At 41.7% G+C, this 19,497-nt stretch overlaps 1 protein-coding gene across 6 annotated transcripts in view; it reads right to left on the reverse strand.

The window, feature by feature from the left end:
- Positions 1-1,013: 1,013 nt before the first annotated feature.
- Positions 1,014-19,497, reverse strand: part of pde4ba (phosphodiesterase 4B, cAMP-specific a) — a 174,906-nt gene continuing 156,422 nt past the window's right edge. For 4 of the 6 annotated variants that reach the window (XM_051375876.1, XM_051375877.1, XM_051375880.1 and 1 more), the window contains 8 exons: positions 10,870-10,963; positions 7,390-7,673; positions 7,120-7,284; positions 6,346-6,445; positions 6,016-6,170; positions 5,786-5,908; positions 4,941-5,123; positions 1,014-4,823 (listed from right to left, as the gene is read on the reverse strand). In XM_051375876.1, the coding sequence (XP_051231836.1) occupies positions 4,383-4,823; positions 4,941-5,123; positions 5,786-5,908; positions 6,016-6,170; positions 6,346-6,445; positions 7,120-7,284; positions 7,390-7,673; positions 10,870-10,963 (1,545 nt within the window). In that variant the 3' untranslated portion in view covers positions 1,014-4,382. Of the gene's footprint in view, positions 4,824-4,940; positions 5,124-5,785; positions 5,909-6,015; positions 6,171-6,345; positions 6,446-7,119; positions 7,285-7,389; positions 7,674-10,869; positions 10,964-11,837; positions 12,389-16,562; positions 16,904-19,497 lie in introns of those variants that run through there. The other 2 variants (XM_051375881.1, XM_051375882.1) reach the window with 2 other exon arrangements.

Below are 19,497 nucleotides of genomic sequence, written 5' to 3' on the forward strand. Positions count from 1 at the left end.
CCTGCGAACTACTTCTTACAAATAGGGCTACCACTAAGCCATATCTAATTCTTACAGCACTGTCCTGCCCACTAGAATCTATGTAGTCCTGAAACACCACTTATTTGACTAGTCGATAAACTGAAAATGATTTGATATTTTGCTGTTTTATATTATTGTAATTTGATTTTATATTTGGGTTTGGGGCTTTTTGTTGGACAAAAGAAGGAATTTGAAAGTCCAGTGTTTAACATTTGGGAGGATCTATTGGTAGAAATGGAAAATAATAGGTATGTTCTCAGTAGCGTATGATCACCTGAAAATAAGAATGTTTTTTTTTTTTTATCTACAGAGGGAGTGGGTCCTCTTCTAAGCACATTCAACCGCCATGTTTTTACAGTTTCCCAGAACGGACAAACACTGGCTTTGGAATAGGGCCTTTTGCGTTCTTGCTTGGAAGGCGTAGCTGCATTTAAATGGTTGCAATCTGCAGCTTCACTGCTAGATGCCTCTAAATCCTAGACACTACAATTCCTTTAAGATGACATCTTGTGATGGGCATTTTTTTTTTCACTTGATATGTATAGTTGAGTCAATAATGTAAATAGCTGGCACTAGCTGTGAATCTGTGCATGTTTGATGTAACTGATGTAAAACCGTTGAAATTTGCTCTGTTGCATTGCTATATTACAGTGTAATGCTTCTTGAGTTGAAATAATTTTAGGTTTTTGGAATGGCAGTGGTCTGAACATTGGTTCACAGCTCTTTGGTCAGGTTGGGTGTCAGCAGCAGCACAGACCTCTAGGGGCCAGTAGCAGGGATTTGAGACTATTGTTGATACTGCTTTACATACTAGAGGCTCTTTTTCTTTTTCAGCACAAGACCCAGGTGCTCAGTAAATACAGTTTTGTATTGGGACACAGCCTAATGAAACATGACAAACATGTGGCAAGCCTGTGACCCAATTTGTAGTTCACACCCAGAGTTAAGAAAAGTAGACCATGAGGGGGAAAAAACAGCAGAAACAGAAGGAATATATTCATGCTTTGCTTTTAATCACTTAATAGAAAAAGTATTTCAGATTTATTTTTGAACACAATATACAATATAATACCATACATTGTGTGAAACATTTAATAACCCACCTGCAACAACTGGTGGACTTCGAACATATTATTGACAATAAAAAAAACCATCTCTCATGCAGATAGTGCTAAATCTGGCTAACCATTTGGACACAACTAGGACCAAAAAAAGCTTGAACATAGATAAACAATGTTAATACTGACAAATTTGAATTTCAAAACTGCTAACAAGTTTGGTCAGAAAGAGTTCACACGAGCACAATCAGTTACATAAGATCATGTTTTGTTGTTAATTCAGAACGATTCACGTCAGTGCCGGGCGTATTGTAGCATGCTACCAATACCGTCCCCGTGTTATCTACTCATACATGAAGTGCGTTAAGTGTAAAAGGAGACACTTGCTTTGTGTTTGTTGAACCTGTATCTGGCCTCGTAAATCAGCAATCTGCATTCAAATGCCGGGTGGAGAAGCTTAGGTTGTGACAAGCCGCTGAGAGAAAATAAGCTATTTGTGTACTTTGATACCAAGCATTGACTAAGCTTCTGTGTTCCTTGTCAAGCTTGTATGTATCCTATATCTAAGCCTACGCAGTTTAACATGTCCTCTATGTCGCCTCGGGGTTACCAAATATGCTGCTGTCAAATGAAAACCTCGTAGCTTCAAAAACTCAGTTGGATCAAAAATTGTTTTCCATCAAAAAAAAAGTTATCTAAGAAACAAAATGAGGACATTCAAAGTCCTCATTTTATTTTTCAATTTGGGCTATTATTTATGAAATACAACTAAGCTGAAATTTAAGACAAATTTTTCAAATATGAAAAATACCATGATTTAAATTAAAATTTCAAAGTGAAGCCAAAGTGAGAAACAATGTTGGTTTAATATTCATGCATAATAAGCTTAATATAACGTTACATTAAAAAGATTACTTTGGAGTTACAAGGTTTTCATGTGACAACAACAAAATGTCTCTTTAGCTGCTGCTCTGCTGGGCACTCAAAACATTGTGCGAATATATACTTATATATATTTTATATATATATTTATATAAAAACAATATATAATACATATATAAAAAGACTCTAATCCAGAGTCTAATACACATTAGACACCACCACTTCCAGGTAATGCAAGTGCATATAAATTAAAATAGATTTTACACTGAACCAGTATTTCTTATTTACAAGCTTAAAGTATAGAATAAATACACACTGTTATAAACAGCAAAAAGGACCAACTTGAGCTCCTAGCAACAAACAGTAGAGACAAAGGTGTGGAGTGATGAGGGGTAAGGCCTGATGACAAAGTCAGCACATCCAAACACACACAGACGTACAGAAATACACACACACACACACACACACACACACACACACACACACACACACATACAAAACCTTCCATACATACATACTGCACACAAACGATTGCCACTTAAGCATGCTGGAGTGAAATTAGATGAAGTACCTATGAGTATACCAGTAAACCAATATGAAAATGGAGGAATTTGATTATAGATGCAACTAGAACATCTATAAAGAAATTGTGGAAGCCACAGGAGCAGAAATGTGAAGTCTGCAAACCATTTTCAAACAATATTCTCCAACACATTAAAGAAGAAACAAAGAGGTGTTTTTTGGTTTGTTTTAAAACTAGAGCACCTTTGTCATATGGGTACAGTCTAGAATCCAGCATTTCCATCTGTGCCAAATCCCAATAACCCGGCTGTCCTGGAAACCTGATACAGTGGAGGGGGAAGGGACAAAATTGAATTGACGTCAATGAACAGACGCCGCACTTGAGGGATTTTTATCGTGAGGAAGAAAATAGCTGGCCTGATTGTTTTGGGGTCGTGTCCGTGGAGCCCAGAGGGGTTTGTAAACCATGTGAATAGTGGTGCTGATGAGGGTATGAGAGTGCCTTTCAGACAGGCAGCTGTAAGAGCACCTTTAATCATCTGGTCTGGGCCTGATTGCGGAGGGGCAGGGGGACATTACATCAGATGGGTCTGGGGTCGGGACCTGTTCCAACTAACAGGATTATTAAGACTGCAGCATACCTGTGGGCTAAAAATAGATTCACCGCTGTTGTGCATTTCGTCCTTGACAGACTTCATTTCTCATTCTTCCATAGAACTAAGCAGCTAGTCGTCACGAGCTGGATGTTTTTAGACCTGCTTGTATTTCTGCTCATTTCATCTGGCTGTAGGTTATTAGGGTTTGAACCGGACTAACCTCTATTTCACACCAACATGACAACAACCGGATGCAAAAATGAAAAGACGAAATCGTATAATTGCAATGTCCCAATAATTTTACTGAATATTTAGCAGGAATACTTGGCCATATAATTGCTGAGCATGTTGCATCAATAGTCAAGTTTTGGTGTGAAAATGTAGGAAGCCCCAATGGTCTGCAGACTGTTACAAAGGAAAAGAGAAAAGATGGAGTATGAAAATAGATGATGTATTTCAGACATTCATTGACCGACATCTGATATAGAGAGCAACAAATTAAACATGTAACATGAACCATGACGGAACATAAACGTTTGAATTCTCTGTGTAAAGAAAAGCATTGTGCTCAGATTGAAAAACAAATGTGACAAAATGTGCGTATAATGTAGGTGTTGATGTTTCCCTATTCAGATGAGTTTGTCCAAGAGTTGTTTGTCGACGTTTGTTTGGATTTCTCTATTGCCCAATACATGGAAGACTGATCTTTTTTAACATACAAAAAAGATTTTGCTCTTTCAGATAAGAAAAAAAAAAAACATTTCACAGACATACTAGAGTGTTCAATAAATAAAAAACTATTATAAAGACAATAGTAAAAAAGGCACACAAAAGTCCTTTGACAAATGGTACAGGAAAAAAGTAAACACTTTCTCTTGCTATACAAATGTGTCTCCATCAGTAGATCTTACTCTATGCTACTTCTAGATCATATCATATCTGTAAAAAAGTCTTAAGGTACAAAACTTCTCTCAGTAGTGTCAATGTCCATTTAATGCCAGTCCAGAAAAGAAAAGTAACCATTTTCCAAACTGGCCGAAATCCTTCAAGCTCCACTCTCAGTCTCGGCTGTCCATCAAGACTTAAAATGTTCGCAGTAATTATTTCCTGAGAACTCTGAAGCCGCTTCACTGAAACTGTCCGTCCGTGTCTGGCTTCAAACACCCAAGTGCAAGACGCCCCCGTGCGGGACGAAACTAAGCCCTTGCTTCTGTGGGCTTATTAAAAAGCACAGCTGCAAGAGGATCTCCCCTCTTTTTTCCAAAAACTTTCAATTCACCATGTGAGCCTGATGATGGAAGCCCTATGTGTCTGTTGGTGACGCCTCGTGTGTCACGATCTCTATTGCCATCGTGGGCTCCATTGTGCTGCCCTCATCATGCTCCTGACTGTCCAAATAGTCCAGGGGAGGAGAACGAGAATCTCCTAGACTATCCTCCTCTTCTTCTAACTCTTCCTCTTCATCTTCCTCCTCCTCCTCACCATCTTTCTCTATTCCATCCAAGTCCTCCTCCTCCAAGGTCAGCTCAAACTGAAATTTCTCCCCGCCTCCCTGCCCCCCAGTGCCTCCGCTATGTCCGTGCGTGCCCTGGTCATAGAAGGGCGGGGAGGGACTCTGGGGGATCATGCTCTGGTACCAGTTCCTGTTGTCCTCCAGCGTGTCCAAAATGTCCTGGGCGTCTGGGTGGACCAGATCGGCCCAGGTCTCCCAAAGAGGGTGCACAATGTAGTCGATGAAACCCACCTGGAAAGGAGCAAGGAAACAAATTAGAACTGGAATTGAGAACATTTTGATGCGTGTATGTGAATTTCTAAATCCACGTTTGTGCATAACCCAGTTTCTATGTCCGTGATTGCGTACCTGACTCTTTTCCACTGAGGCTGTGTGTTTGTCACACATAGGGCTGATCTCCATTCCCCTCTCCCTCTCTCTGTCTCCCTGGTGGAAGAACTCCTCCATTATCCGATCAGTCCACTGACGATACAGCTCCAGGGACTTAGTTGGGTTACTCAGGTCAGCACAGTGCACCATGTTACGCAGCACCTATAAATAATACAGAATTGCAGATTAGTAAATGCCTGTTTCCGCTGTACTGGGCTTATCATTTTCAGTTTTTGTTATTTCCCCTGAGAATCTCAAAATTTTGCTTTTTTCCACTTTTTATTTTTCTACTTTTTTAGATTTAATCATGTAGATACTCAGAAGCTCTTAAAACACTGAGCTACTCCCATGTACAATCCAATATGCTAAAAACAATACAGCCTAGTATGGTTACTGTGATTACTTTACCAAAATTAGATTTAAGATAAATTATATTCTTATAGAACAGATATTTAAGGCTAATTCTATAATGTGCTTTCTTTGTTATGAAAGAAGGTCAGTCAACACAACAGCCTAATAAAGACGAAATCCTAGAAAGACCATTAGAGGGAAAGTGTGGGGAGCACTTAAAGGTAAAAAGAAGATGGATGGAGTGAGAAAAGGAGTGACAGAGGGAGCAGAGGTCAGCTATGTAGGAGGCCGGCTAATGATCACTGGCTGAGTAACCTCCGCCATTACTGGCTATTGATCAGAGCTATTAAAAGCAGGTGAAAGAGAGGTGCAGGGCTTACGGTATGTCCAGTAACTCGCGTCTATATAATGCACGTTTTTTGTTGTGATTATCACACTTTAAGTTAAGAAGAGGTTAAAAAAACAACACTAACCTGTATCCTGTCGGTGTAATTGTCCAGCAGCAGCACTCCAGAGCTTGTCACCTTCTTAGTCTCCACCATAGTCTTCAGATCAGCCAGCAGACTCATATGTTTGGACATGTCAGTGGCCAAAACCTGAATAAAAGAGAAAAACATTGTCAGCATCAGGATTGTGAGGACAGGTTATGGTTTAAATTGAGATCACATTAGAAGAGAAAAGAATAGGAATCAGGATATCTTACCATGTCGATGACCATCTTGCGCAGGGACTGCCGCTGCTTCTTAGTGAGGTTCTGGAAGATATCACAGTTATCCTCCTGCAGTAGCTTAAATCCCACAGCCAAGTGATGATTCTCCAGCACAGACTCGTCGTTGTACATCAGCGCCAGCTCAGAGTCTGGGAAGGTGTTAAAAAGAGATTTTCATATTTTAATCTTTGATACGAGTTCTTCTGTGTGGTTGTTGAAAGCACCAATTTATTCATTTTTTGAAGAAAGCAACAAATGCATGATTTATATATTTATTATTTATAGTGTTATTACTATATGTCTTGAGTAATATTTTTGACTTACTGGTATTGATTAGGAATTGGTTTGATACTCCAGGATGGTCAACATCATGGATAGCTGCAGCAAAGATGGCTGCTAGGATCTCAAGATCTGTGAAGACCGCCTGTGAAAGGGAGAGAGGGAGGGAAATAAGAACATTTAACTATTTCTGAGGATAAAAATAGCATCAACATAGCATCTGCCCACAAACTATTGATTTCCAGAGCCGTATGTGAGGGATAACAGACCCAGGGTCGCTGTTAGCATCTGATTTTCAACCGTAATTTGAAGAAATGGAGTTGTTTCTGAAAGGCTGCCTTTCTGTAAAATGTCACTGTGAGAGAGGGTAACAGTGTGTCTGCTGGCTTTGATAGATGAAAGATAGAGGACCAGAAAGGGTAAATCATGATCTGAAGACCTGACTGTGCAGTGTCTTAACAGATACTCCAACTTAAGGAGAGCTGCAAGAAAATGCATGCAGGAAAAATCTAATAGGGCACGGAGGGACGAGTGTTGGAGGAAAGAAAGGGATATTCTCTTGAGTAAAATGAAGCAGGCAGAGAGGGGGAAAAGATGATTCAATGGAAAGATGTTGAGCTCTTCAAAGCTGGTGTGGCTATCCAGGAAAGTGGCACATGGGGTGATGTCAGAGCTCACTCTTCTAATTTAGTTTTCCCTTATTTCTGTATATTCACACTGGTGTCCAAGTCAGAGGTGGGGTTTTTGTACCTCCAGAGTTGAAAGCTGTACACCAATTACTAAAAACAAGTACAACTGAGACTTTATATTGTAACTTACATCCAGGGCCGGAGTGGAGAGGAGGATGTGTGTGGACTGGGCTACGTCAGCAGCATGCAGGCTGTTATGGTAGGCAACATCTGAATGATAGTGATCTTCCAGCGTCATCATGTAGGCCACAAACGTATCCATGGGGATCTTAAATGTCTTTAACAAGTCCCGCTCCTAGAAAAACATCATAATATAATTAATAATTAATTAATTAATTTATCAGTAATTAAAAAAATATAATTAGAAGGCAACAATTATGTATTTGGAGATGCTTCGTACCTGGAAGATGGCGTACATGATGCAGGTAAGTGGGCGGTTGTGAGAGTACTCTGAAACAGTGAAGATGTTCAGGCCCCACTTATTGAGGTCCTCCAGCTCCTTGGACAGCAGCTCCTCCTTATCAGTCTTGACGCCAAAGCGCGAGATGCTACTGCTGGAGAGTGAGGGCCCGTGAGAGACCTTTTTGACCCCACTGATCTGTGTCATCAGCTGCTGCTTCTGTTGCTTCTTCTTCTCTCGCGTCTTGGACGTCGGTGACGGGATCTCCACCTCATTCTGTTTGTCTGAGGGAGGGGAAAATAAGAGATTTGTTGGGGGTTTTTTTTAACAAAAGTGTGAACATTGTGAGGAAGAAGTGCTTAAAATTTCCATTAAACTTCATTCAGCATGAGTAATCTATTTCTCAATAAAAAGCGATTTCAATGCGTGGGCTGCTTGAGGACCCAGGTGCACTATAGAAACACCTGCAGCTGGGTAATTCCTGAGGGATTTATCGATTCACTCACTCATTCATCATCTGTCCCTCCATTCATTTGTTCATTCATGCTCCCTGTCGTCCACCTGCAGTCTCTCTCTGAGCTCCTACTGTTCATTCGTCTCTGTCCCTCTCCCTCCCTCCCCCCCCTCTCTCAGCAGGTGTCTCACATCTCATCTCCTGTTCTTTTCACTCTCATAGGTCAGTCCATTGACAGACTGAGTGCTGGGGCTTCTACACAGTTAAGGCAGCTCCATGAAGTCGGCCATTCAATAAGCTGCCACATCTTTCGCAGCTTTATCAAATCACTTAGTCTAGAGTGGGATTTTTTATGCTTGGTCTGCCCATAAATATAGTGAATACGAAGTCCAAAAATACACTGAAAATTGCATGGCTTTCATGTAATATTCCTTTGAAAAAACTATTATAAATAATATGCCACGCTTCACAATTAATCCAAAAATAAATACACAAAACGTGCCAAGTTTCTTAGAATAACCAACCAGGCCCTTACTGTTTACTGCAATCACAGAAGAATTGAATGAGACCCTGCAGGGACCGGCTATCGGCATGTATGTGCACCGCGCGCTCATCTATCAAGCCTCGACTCAGCTCATCGCTGGCCTATCAGCCTTCCCCTGTGGAGGGTTATTCAATTACCAGCTGTAATTCAAATAATCACTTTCACTCTCATGCTCTCCCTCTCTCTTGCACTGTTTTCTCTTCTTTTCTCTCTGTCTCTCGCTCTCTTCAGTCCTCCAGTGGTAATTGAGAATGGGCAATTAAGCGCTCTCAGACATGTGCTGCGTGGGAAACAAGGGGCAGAGCAATATATTGCCCTCTAATTTATTACAAGCCATCATTATCACCACTGCTGTGTGGTTTTTGTGTGGTCTGTATATATGTGTGTGTGTGTGTATGTGAGAGATCAGATTTGTGAGACAGACAAGTTTGTAGTGTCATTCTTATCATCCATTTCCATCATCCTACATAAGTAAGTGGCAATATACAGTAAACGGTATGCACTCTGTTCCACAGTTGACTTGACATGACTGATAAACTGCTCAGGAGGGCTTTTAGCACAGTCATAGTGATCCTGGTTTCCATATTTCACCAGATTAAGTCTCTGTGTCGCAGTTTGGCCTGCAATGTGTCAGCCAGTCACATGGATAGTTCCTCTTAGTTTTTTTTTCCCTCCCTCCTCTCCTTCGCAATTAGCTTGTCTCATCATGTCTTATCTCTTCTTCTTTCACATTTTAAATGCAGATTGCCCCTCCTAAAATTTAAGCAGATAAACTTAAAAAAAAATCTTTCCTCTTTCTCTGTTCTTTCTCTACTTTTCTCGCTCCTCTGTCACCTCCCACGTTTATTTCGATTTCATCAGAGTCTTTTTCATCCTCCTCCATATGCTCTCCTGTGAGAGATGCAGTGGAAGGGAGGGAGGGGAGGAAGAGGGGGGCGGGGGTGCTTTTCCCTCAGTATATTCCCTAAACTAGGTGTGTTCTGCTGCTGGACGATCAAAGGGAATTATGACAGAATTATGCTGTGAGGCACACGTGAATGGCTGCCGGCCAACAATCCTTAATGCAAAGTCAGAAAACCTGGTCTGAAATCAACCTCGATCAATTGTCCGCCACACCATCAGGTGAAACATTTCAAATTTGAATTTGCGTTGCATCTAAGAATGACCTCTGCAGAACCAGGCATATGGCAGGAAAATGTCATTTTATCTGACCCTGAATGGATGCTTTTATAAAAGATAATATAAAGCAGAAATAAGTGCATTACTGATGTGATACTAATCTAAATGGATGGAAGGATTAAACAGCCCAACTGGTCAGCTGAGGTCAAACCAGGCCAGCTGATTCAGCCTTTTTTTTTTTTTTTTTACACCACTCTTTATTAATGTTTACCTGTTTTTTCTTTCTACCGCCAGCGGGGTTATCCTGATTTCTTTATTGTAGCGATAGTGATCTATGTCTGGATTCTCGGGGCAGAGGGGGGGGGAGAGAGGTGGAGGGACAACAAGGTGTCCCTACTGACAAAGATGCATTAAGACGGTGATGAGTCACCCAATCTGCTGAGCTCATCTCACTGCCAGCAAAGGGGGTTCCTCTGTACCTCTATTTTCTCCTTCACTGCAGTCAGCTCCCTCCCACCCTCCCTCCTTTGCTTCTTCTCCGTCTTTCCTCACCCCTCCTCTCGCTCTCTATGATCCGGTGGCGAGGGATCCGCCAACAGCACTACACCGGATCAGGATGCCAATCGATCGGAAGCACAGTGTCTATAAATAATCTTAACTAACCCTACAGAACTTTTAATCCATTCGGGAAAAATCGGTCGATTGTCTCACTGGTCCTGGTTTAGATTATTTCGTTGAATTAATTAAATTAATAGTGTGGTTTGATACCAGGGTCAAGAAACATTCTGTACATGTGGGTGCCAAAAAATAGCAGATGCAATGGTTCTAAAGATAATATAAATACATATATATTGAAGTATGGCCATCCATTCTCAGACTTAAAACATGCAACCCATGCTGACAGCATCCAGTTCCAATCCACTTACTCTGATTCTAGCTAACAAGCTCCCTTGACAGTCAAATGACACTTCTCACAGTAGAAAGCCATCTTAAATAATTTTTTATTATAATAATACTTTTGGAAAAATGTATTTATTACTTCAATTTTAATAGCCATTCTGAGCCCGATGCAATAAACATCTAGACAAAGCTTAATGGCGCAGTGTTTTATGGAACGCCCCCACAGAAAAGCCTGCCAGAGCAACTTGCACAGCTTAACATGTAAAAGACTGAACCTCCACATTGCAGCAAAACAGAGGGATGGGGATCTGCGTAACCCACAAAATGTGTGCTTATATTTGTATTTTTGGTGAACATACGGGTCATAATTATAGTCTGTGGTGATTTTAGGTGGATTATAAGGATCAAATTGGTGAACGTGTTGGTGTGATTTTGAGTTCATGTACACAAGACTTTCATTTACCTAGGAAGGTGTTGGAGATGAATTCGGAAACCTGATTCCCAGACCGACTCATCTCAGATAGGTGCGTCAACTCCCGATTCAACATTCTCTTGAACTGCAAGGGAGAAATAGGAAAAGGGGGGAGGGGGGAGAGAGGGAGAAAAAATGTCGTCAGTTTCCACTGAGGGAAAACCTGGGAGAAACTATGTTACAGGATTCCATGGAAAATACAGCAGTACCCAGTATTATTCCAACCAGCTCAAGAATATTATTTAATTACAGCGTAAAATCAGTGGGGGGACACATCTTATTTTCCCCTCCATTTTCCCTGTAATTAATTAGGGTGCGGATCATTATTTGTGTTACCAGTGGGGAGGCCATCACCTTTTAATGCCCCTCAAATCACCCCCTGCAACCAATTTACAGTTTTATTACACTGAATCACATTTTTGGGGCCTATTTAGCTGTTTTACGTACGTCAGTGTGCAAGAATTTCAATGATGTCAAGAGGAAAATCTGCACACTGCTCCCTACATTCCTCTTTGTTCCAGCATTTTGGTGATATTCATGTACTTTATATTAACAACAGTTTTAAATAGATGAAACAGTTGAGGGAGACGGATGCATTTGACAGTACACGGAGACCCAGGCACTGCAGTAGCAGCTGTTTATGACAGACTGATGCATGCGCGTGCACACACATACACACTAACACACATACAAATAGACACACGGCTCTGCAGAGAGCTCAAGATGGAGCCTGAGCCACAAAACACCATTCTGTCAGACCCCCCCTCACCATGACAGAAATATCTTTTGGTGCAATTAGGCTAGCATAGTATCCTGAAAAGCTCCACAAAAACAGCAGATATTATCAAAAATCTTAATTTCTTTAGAATTGGCCCTTAATGTAACAGCAACGCAGCAGAGAGAGATACAATGAAAGGAGCGTGTTATCCCGACAAGCTACGTAGATAAGCGCCACACACCTTAATGTAACCCCAAGACACCGACAGCAGGTAATTGGCTTCAGGCATTTTGGACCCCGTTTTCTCGTTCCTACACAAAGCCAGAACTGTAATCCAATAGGAAAAAAAAGAGGCAGACGAACAGGATTCTTTCAGCACCAAAAAGGACAAAAAAATCCTCTCTTATCTCCTCTAGTGTTTCTCTTCTCAGCGGCTAAGAGAGCAGCTTGATGACGGCTCACTCTCCCTCTTAGCAGCAGAAAAGGGCCAGCTCTGAGTCTCCATGCCTTGGTATGGACGAATGGACGTAGGATAAAGTAGGAGCAGTAGCCAGGCTATGTGAGGAGGAGATCCAGCAGGCTCGGTGGATCGGCTGGAGCCGTGTGCTGGGGACTCTCAGCACACTGATGAATAATGGAGAAGAAGCGAGGAGGAGGAGGAGGGGAAAAAAACAGCGATGGAGACAGGAGGAGGAGAAGGAGGAGGAGGGAGTGAGGCAGCGATGTTCATCTGACTGGAGGGGGGGTTCCTCCACTGGATTTGTCTTGCTTCGCTGCTCTCACTGCTGTAGCGCTCACTCCCCCTCCTAACCTGCTTCTCTCTCTCTCTCTCTCTCTCTCTCTCTCTCTCTCTCTCTCTCTTTTCATCCCCTCCCTCCCTCTTCTGTCTCTTTTTTCCCCTGCTGTAGTCTGCCAGCCCCAGCAACACGCTCTATTCAGAACACATGATTTGACAGAAAGTGGGGAGAAAGGGGGAGCCCTAATTACAGCTTGGCGTTGGTGTATACATGAGGTTCTGAAGGGATGTTTAAGTGAGTGCCATATAATATCCAGACTTGGATTCCAGGTGTACAACTTTTCTTCTCTTCTCTTTTTTTTTCCAGCTGTGCAACCATTGCAGAAAAACCCCATCCTCTTCAATTCCCATCCCTTGTAATAATTTTTTAAATAAGCCATTGTGAAGGAATGACATGGAGCCATACAGCTATGCCTCCCCTTTACAGTAAAACAATGAGGGTTGGGAAAGGGGATGGGGCACGTTCTGAAGAATGTGAATGCACTGCGACTGTATTTTTATCACCATTATGTCTATTATCATCCACTCCTCTCCCCCTCTCCCTCTTTTGAGTCTTCTGTTGTCTCCTGACATCCCCGAGTGTAGCGGCCATTGTGGAGAACTCATAAGCCTGTTCATTATCTGCATCCCAATCCCAACATTAGGTGCTGTCAGGGTGTCTGTGGAAAGCTATTTTTAACAACCGAGAGACAACAAGAGAGTGGGGAAGACGGTCAGAGAAGGAAAAAAAAAAGGGAAAAAAAGAGATGGGAGATGGGAGATAATTGCATCCTCCCCCAATTTAGGTGACCACAGCCCACAGGTTTCTCTCTCTGCCTGTGAGTAAGTGTATATGCCAATTACCAGAACACCCCAACGCCATGGCAACAGCATCAGGCAGCCAGTGTAAGGCTGTTTTGAAAGGAAGAGAGAAGAGGCTTCCCCCTTTCCTTCTCAGGCAGACATGTGGTGTAGCTGCTGAGCTGTCACGAGGACACACCACACACATCGCCTCTGCTCGCATCCACCGATGTGCAGACTGAAAATCCCCCCCCCCCACTCCCCTCCCTCCCCCTCCCTCCGCTCCACCTCTCCCTCACTCTCCACCACTTACATGTCAATTTCTCTCCCGGCTGCCACTTGCCAACACAGTCATCAATCTCTCTGTCTGTCTGCCTTGCTGGCACAATCAATGGGCTGTCCTTGGAGCAGGTGTTGATACTGCTGCAGTGTACAAGGCTAGGGCCACCTGACTGGAATATACTGTTACATCAGTACCACTGGCCAATTTCAACGCACGTTTGTGCTTTTGTCAATTTAGTCACGACATTTGTTTGTGAAAACACATTGAGGACGGCTGCAATGCTTCGCTACTGAGAAAACATCCATAGTTCTTGGCACTTCAGAGCCAATCCAAATCCATGGGAAACTGTAAACAGAAGTTCCCAGAGAGCCTCTCGGTCCGATGTGTGTTTGTTGTGTGTGTGGACGAGTTTGGAAAGATGAGGGGGAGATCAAAGCTTCCCCGAGAGGATTCCGGATTATCCTCCCACTGAGGGAAAGAACCAGAAGCAGGGAGGTAGGATGCGAGAAAAAAATAAATAAGAAAGAGAGGAGGCAGCTCTTTATATAATAGCTCACTGCATAATATATAAAGAAACCAGAAATAACAGCGGGGGATGTCTCTCTGCAATGTGTTGAAGAGCTATGCTTTCCCAGAGGCTGCCTCAGAGCGCACACACACACACACACACACACACACAGCAGCAACCTACAAATGCTATTATCTACAGTTAAGCACAGTTGATGCTGATATGTCACACACATGCTTTACACACTGATGCACATATGTTTCTGTATGAGTGTGTTATTGCCAGTGTGTGTTTGATTTTATTGTTCGTTCAGGGGCAGAAGGGAAGCCTCTCTACCTCCTACTGACACCATGACACTGGAGGATTAGCGTCTTAGAGCTCTGTGGGTATCTCTTTCTCACATACATATTGTATATCCTTTTTTTATTAATACACCCATTTGCTTCTTCCTATCCTCAAGTGTCTTTCCTATTCTCCTTTTCTGTGTCAATTATTTTTTATCAGTCCAGCTTCTTTTCTGTCTAGATTCTTCTGAGGTTGTTCAGATTGAAGGTGTGCCTTTGAGCCACTAGTGGGTGCACTATGCTCAGTTTCCTGTAAAGCAGCCGGCTCAGTATTTGGAGAGCGTTGACCCCTTAACCCAGTAGTGACAGAAATGTACAACTTGACTTATGGATAAACCTGTTTTAAATTATCTTTTTCTAACAAATATTAAAACATGCATACAAATGTTTGTAAGTAAGCTGAATTTACAGTTACAAGTTACACTTATTAACCTGAACATCATTTTTTTAATTTACCAACTCTTCCAAACTTCATTGAAAAGTAGTAATAATTACTGGAACTACATTTTTTCTTTTCCATCTGAATTCTCTGATTCATATCAGTTGATCAATATAATCTCGTATTCACAGTATGCATCTTGACTTACGCAAAACCCTTTTGTCTTTAGCAGCAATCAGGCAGCGGTTGTGGTTTATCCCCCCTTCGCTTTAGCAGAATGTGACGCAGTGTGGTATCATCGATGTTATGGCAAAGTCAGTGACATAACTCTGTAAAGATCAGGGAACCTACCTACGTATGAACCGTGCGTATGTTAGGTAAAGCTACACAGACTCTGAGAGACGGCCTGGCAACCTCTCACTTCCTCTGACTCACTCACTCATGCTAATGTGTGTCTGTATGAAAAAGAGTGTGTTCATGTGTCTCTGACACAATATTATGCGGTAAGATGTAATGAAAAATCACCTTTTAAGAACAGGAGACAAAAAACAGAAGAAGAGATAAAAAGCAAGTAAGTAATTTCTCAGCTGAGTGATTCATTCCCATCACTCCTGGCTAATCAATGCCTCAGCACACTCAGATGTGGTGTGCAACACCATTTTTGGCAGGAGAACAGTTAACAGGCTTCACAACTGTGCCTGCTTGAGGTCTGGTTGCTTCAAAAGCAGAAAGTACCCCCATGTAAAATACCGTAGAGGCAGTACTACACCAAGACATGATGTTGAAAGCTCAAGAAACAAGAAATGCTTAAAACAACAAATCCTCAACAAACTGCAAGACTCAAATGAATGCTCAAATTATATTAAAAGCTAAATGTAATTACATTAACAAAGATAATGGCATCCCCCTGGCATTTAGGAAAAAATCCCAGAAATATTAACTTCATTGTGCATCATGTGTTTGGAAAACCAACCACTGAGCAGCATTTGACCACATTGCCACTACCTGACTCCCTAGATGACCTGACTTGGTACTGTGCTTATATACACCACTTAACACCTGCCGGAGGAAGACGAGCACACATGCTCATTTTGGTGCTTTTTTTTTTAACAGCAAATGCACAATACAAACCAAGTACAATTTACTGTCACCTGTAGGTCAATTAATAACTTGGGTGGGAATCAGTTTAACAAGGAGAACAAAACAGGGTTTGCAAACTTTCTCAACACCCAGGGAGAAAAGTGTAAAGTTGTAACTGGATGGACAGACAACCTAAAAATCCAGAGACAGAAATGCCAACTACAATGAGCACTGAATTTAACATTGCTATTAAAGTCAAAGGGTGAAGAGATGTGTGTTACAAAATGGCCACAAATCTGTGAATTTGTTTTAAGCTTAAACACATCTAAATTCAGCATCAGCGAAATGATGCAGAAGGGTTGTGAAAAGCAGGATGCATGCACCACTGCCTCTTGCATGGACTTCTGAAAACGTGTATAAATAGAAATCGAACAAATAGAAAAAGCACGTCGCTTTCAACATTAAAACATGCACTTCAGTAATGTGCAGCTACAGTAACTAAACATTTCACATTTTCTTCAAAAGGATAAAAACCCTCAAGCACGCATTCAGCATCCGCACCAGTGAAAAATGTTAAGAGTCCTGTTAATATGATTACTTTAAGCAACAAACAAGGATCAACTGAAACTTTTTGAGTTTAAAAAGAGTATCATCACAGCACGTGAAATTCACACCATGTTCAAAAAGCCGCAAAACTTTAGCACTAAAGACAGAGAATCCTACAGTCCATTAAAATACTACCAGAAGTAAAACTTTTTATCTAAACAAAACAAAAAAAAAAATCAAGTAAACTCACCTTTCTCCAACCATTTAGCTTCCCTAACTTCCTCTCTTTCTTGTCAAAGCAGCAGGCTCCCATGTTGCTGTGTGTAGAGTGCAGAGCAGAGTGGGGCTGCCGTCCGTTAAAGTGTCTGTCTCAGTCTGACTACAGCATGAGTAAAAGGACCAAGCCTTGGCTCTCTGACGCTGGGAAACGCCACAGCTCTAGTGACTCACTTTGGGCTGCGAGGTCTGACTAGGCTTTACCTCACACCCTGTGTATGTGGAGCAATCACAGTGTGTGTGTGTGTATGTGCATGTGAGAGGGAGAGAGAGACCTCTGCCTCATACACACTCCTTCATGGGGGTAGTCCCGCCTCTAGCTTCTTGCTCTTCTTGCTTGCTGTTCACTACTCAGCCGGCACTCACAGCTCTGAGGTTTACACTGTCAATATTGCGCTGATCATTCTGAACACTTCCTGTTTTGATGAACACAGTAGATTTCCTTGAAGTTCAATTTCAACGAAAGATAGCTAAGTGTAGGTTTTTTTTTTTCCCTAGTAGCCTAGTTAATATCAATTCAGTTGAAAGTTCAATGGCAAAAGGCAGAGGAGAAGTCCTTGAGTTAAGAAGATTTACACCAGAGTGCTGTGATAGAAGAATATCGCTGGAACAAAAATCACTAAGCTGCTTTTTGGTGAATGGGCGTACATTATACAGCAGTCCAAAATCAAATTGTTAATGGGACTTCTTCACTACTACCTCATAAATGAGTAAAATAGAGTAAAAACTGTATTTCCCTCAAAGACTCCTAGCACTGGTCACTGCACAAAGCATTACACAATACACAACTTAACCAACAGTCTGATATTGGCCAACTCTGTTCTTCTCACACAAGCAATGGCTCAGCAGCAACCTGTTTCCAAACAGAGTTGCATCTAACAATTATTTTCATCATTGATTTAATCTGCTTATTAGTTTCTCGATTGATCGATTAATTGTTTTGGCTATAAAATATTCACAATGGTGGGCCCATCACAGTTAATCATGGCCCAAGAGAACATCTTTAGAGCTACAATAATTCATCGATCGAGATAAAATTAATTATCAGCTATTTTTATAAATCGTTGATCGTTGAAATGCCAAACAGTTGATGCTTCCACACTGTCAAAAGTGACAGTGATAATTTGGGGGTTAGATAAAACGATGATGAGTACTTGTTGCAGCCCTAAATGTCTTGTTTTGTTAAATCAACAGTCAAAAACCTAAATATATAAAACAGAAAAGTAGCGAATTGTCATATTTTACAGGACTGGAACTGTGTATAAAGACCTTTTTTTTCAGCGCAGACAGCTAGCAGACTACGAGGAGATATTAGCTGACTGCACCTTTAAACAATGGATACCTTTCCAAAATGTTTCTGGTAATTGACCAATTCATTACTAAACGTATTATTTCAGCCCTAGTTTCAAATAACAGCCCAGAGCATTCACACAGAACATTATTCCATCTCACAACAGGCCTTGACCCATCTACTGTACGTCAGCCGTACATAACAGCAAGGACAGTCACGTACTGCGAGTCCTCAGCAGCCGCAGCCCCCTGCACTTCACCTTGGAGGTACAGCAGCAGCTTCTCGCATTTCACCCACCTCGCACTCATGTTTCATACTCTGCAACAGCTTGAATAACAGTTTTTCCATCCTAAATACAACAGGTAGTCAGGGGTCACATTAGCTGATTGGCATGTTCTTGTTAATAAAACCAGGTCGAGTGTAATGACCCACATGACAAAGAGCCAGTGGTTGTGTAATGTTTTAGTTTACTGTGGAAACAAGGCTACATGTAAGATAGCCTAGATATCAGTGGGATTAACCTATTGTTAATATAGACACACATAACGCGCTCAAACACACGTAGACACAAACAGTTCATGCATACGAGATACACATGTGTAAACGGAGGACTCCTTATCTGTATATAATCCACAGGTGGTTGCGTGTCAGGACACGTTCACCCAGCTGCCAAAGTCACATCAATGAGAGAGGGTCATAATACATAAAAATCACATTGTGCCACCTGATATGCTCCACTGTAGATCAGTCATGTCCAGCACTCCCTAAGTTCTCTACACAAAAATGTCGATATTCTGCTAACTAAGAGAGAAACATACGACCTCCTGTGCTAATCATTCACCACAGACAAATATGAGACATTGAAACGTGCTGTATCCGTCCATGAGTCAAACTACTTTCAACTTCTCGTTTTGTTGAATTGCGTTACAGTCTTATTATCTTGGCAGCTGAAGTTTGCAGTCTTTCCTGGAAAAAGCAGGATAGAGCTGTCCTTTCATTATTCCACAGTTGGGATATTTTGGAATTTCTCAAATTGGGGAGGCTCCTGCAGATAAAGTTTTTGGCTCAGTCCTGACAATTTCTCTGCGATTGCAAAAGTGCTAAAATTACAGTGAGTGAGATAAAATTCGATAAGATATGATTCGAAAGAGGGTTGATTATTCTGTTAGTTTAATTCTGCTGTATGGTGGACATTCTTGTCTTTAAATCTCCTGTGTCCGTCCTGCCATCCTGTAACCTTATATTCATGTCTGTCTGTTTACATGGGTAATAATATTTATCCTGTGATTCAATCATCCTCATGTCTCTTGAACTGAAACCAGTCCAGCTGACTGTCAGTGTTGGATGTGTGTCCAGATGACGATAGCAATGGGATAAATAAACACAGCCATTAACCACCCAAACGGGCATGATGGGATGTCTATTGTCGTCTGGAGAGAGAGCGAGGGGATCAGGAAGGAGACAGGAAGAGAGAGTCACTCTGCCCAGGGGTCTGCCTGGATCCCTCACACTCACACACAAATGTTCTCTCTCTTCCTCTCTAGTTTATTGTGTTTGACCCACTGCGGGATCCCTCGCATCCTGTTGTCCAGTTTTATGAGAAATAACAAGCTTATCC

The sequence above is a fragment of the Dicentrarchus labrax genome, unplaced genomic scaffold (assembly GCF_905237075.1).
Source record: "Dicentrarchus labrax unplaced genomic scaffold, dlabrax2021, whole genome shotgun sequence".
In the NCBI taxonomy this organism is placed as follows: domain Eukaryota; kingdom Metazoa; phylum Chordata; class Actinopteri; family Moronidae; genus Dicentrarchus; species Dicentrarchus labrax.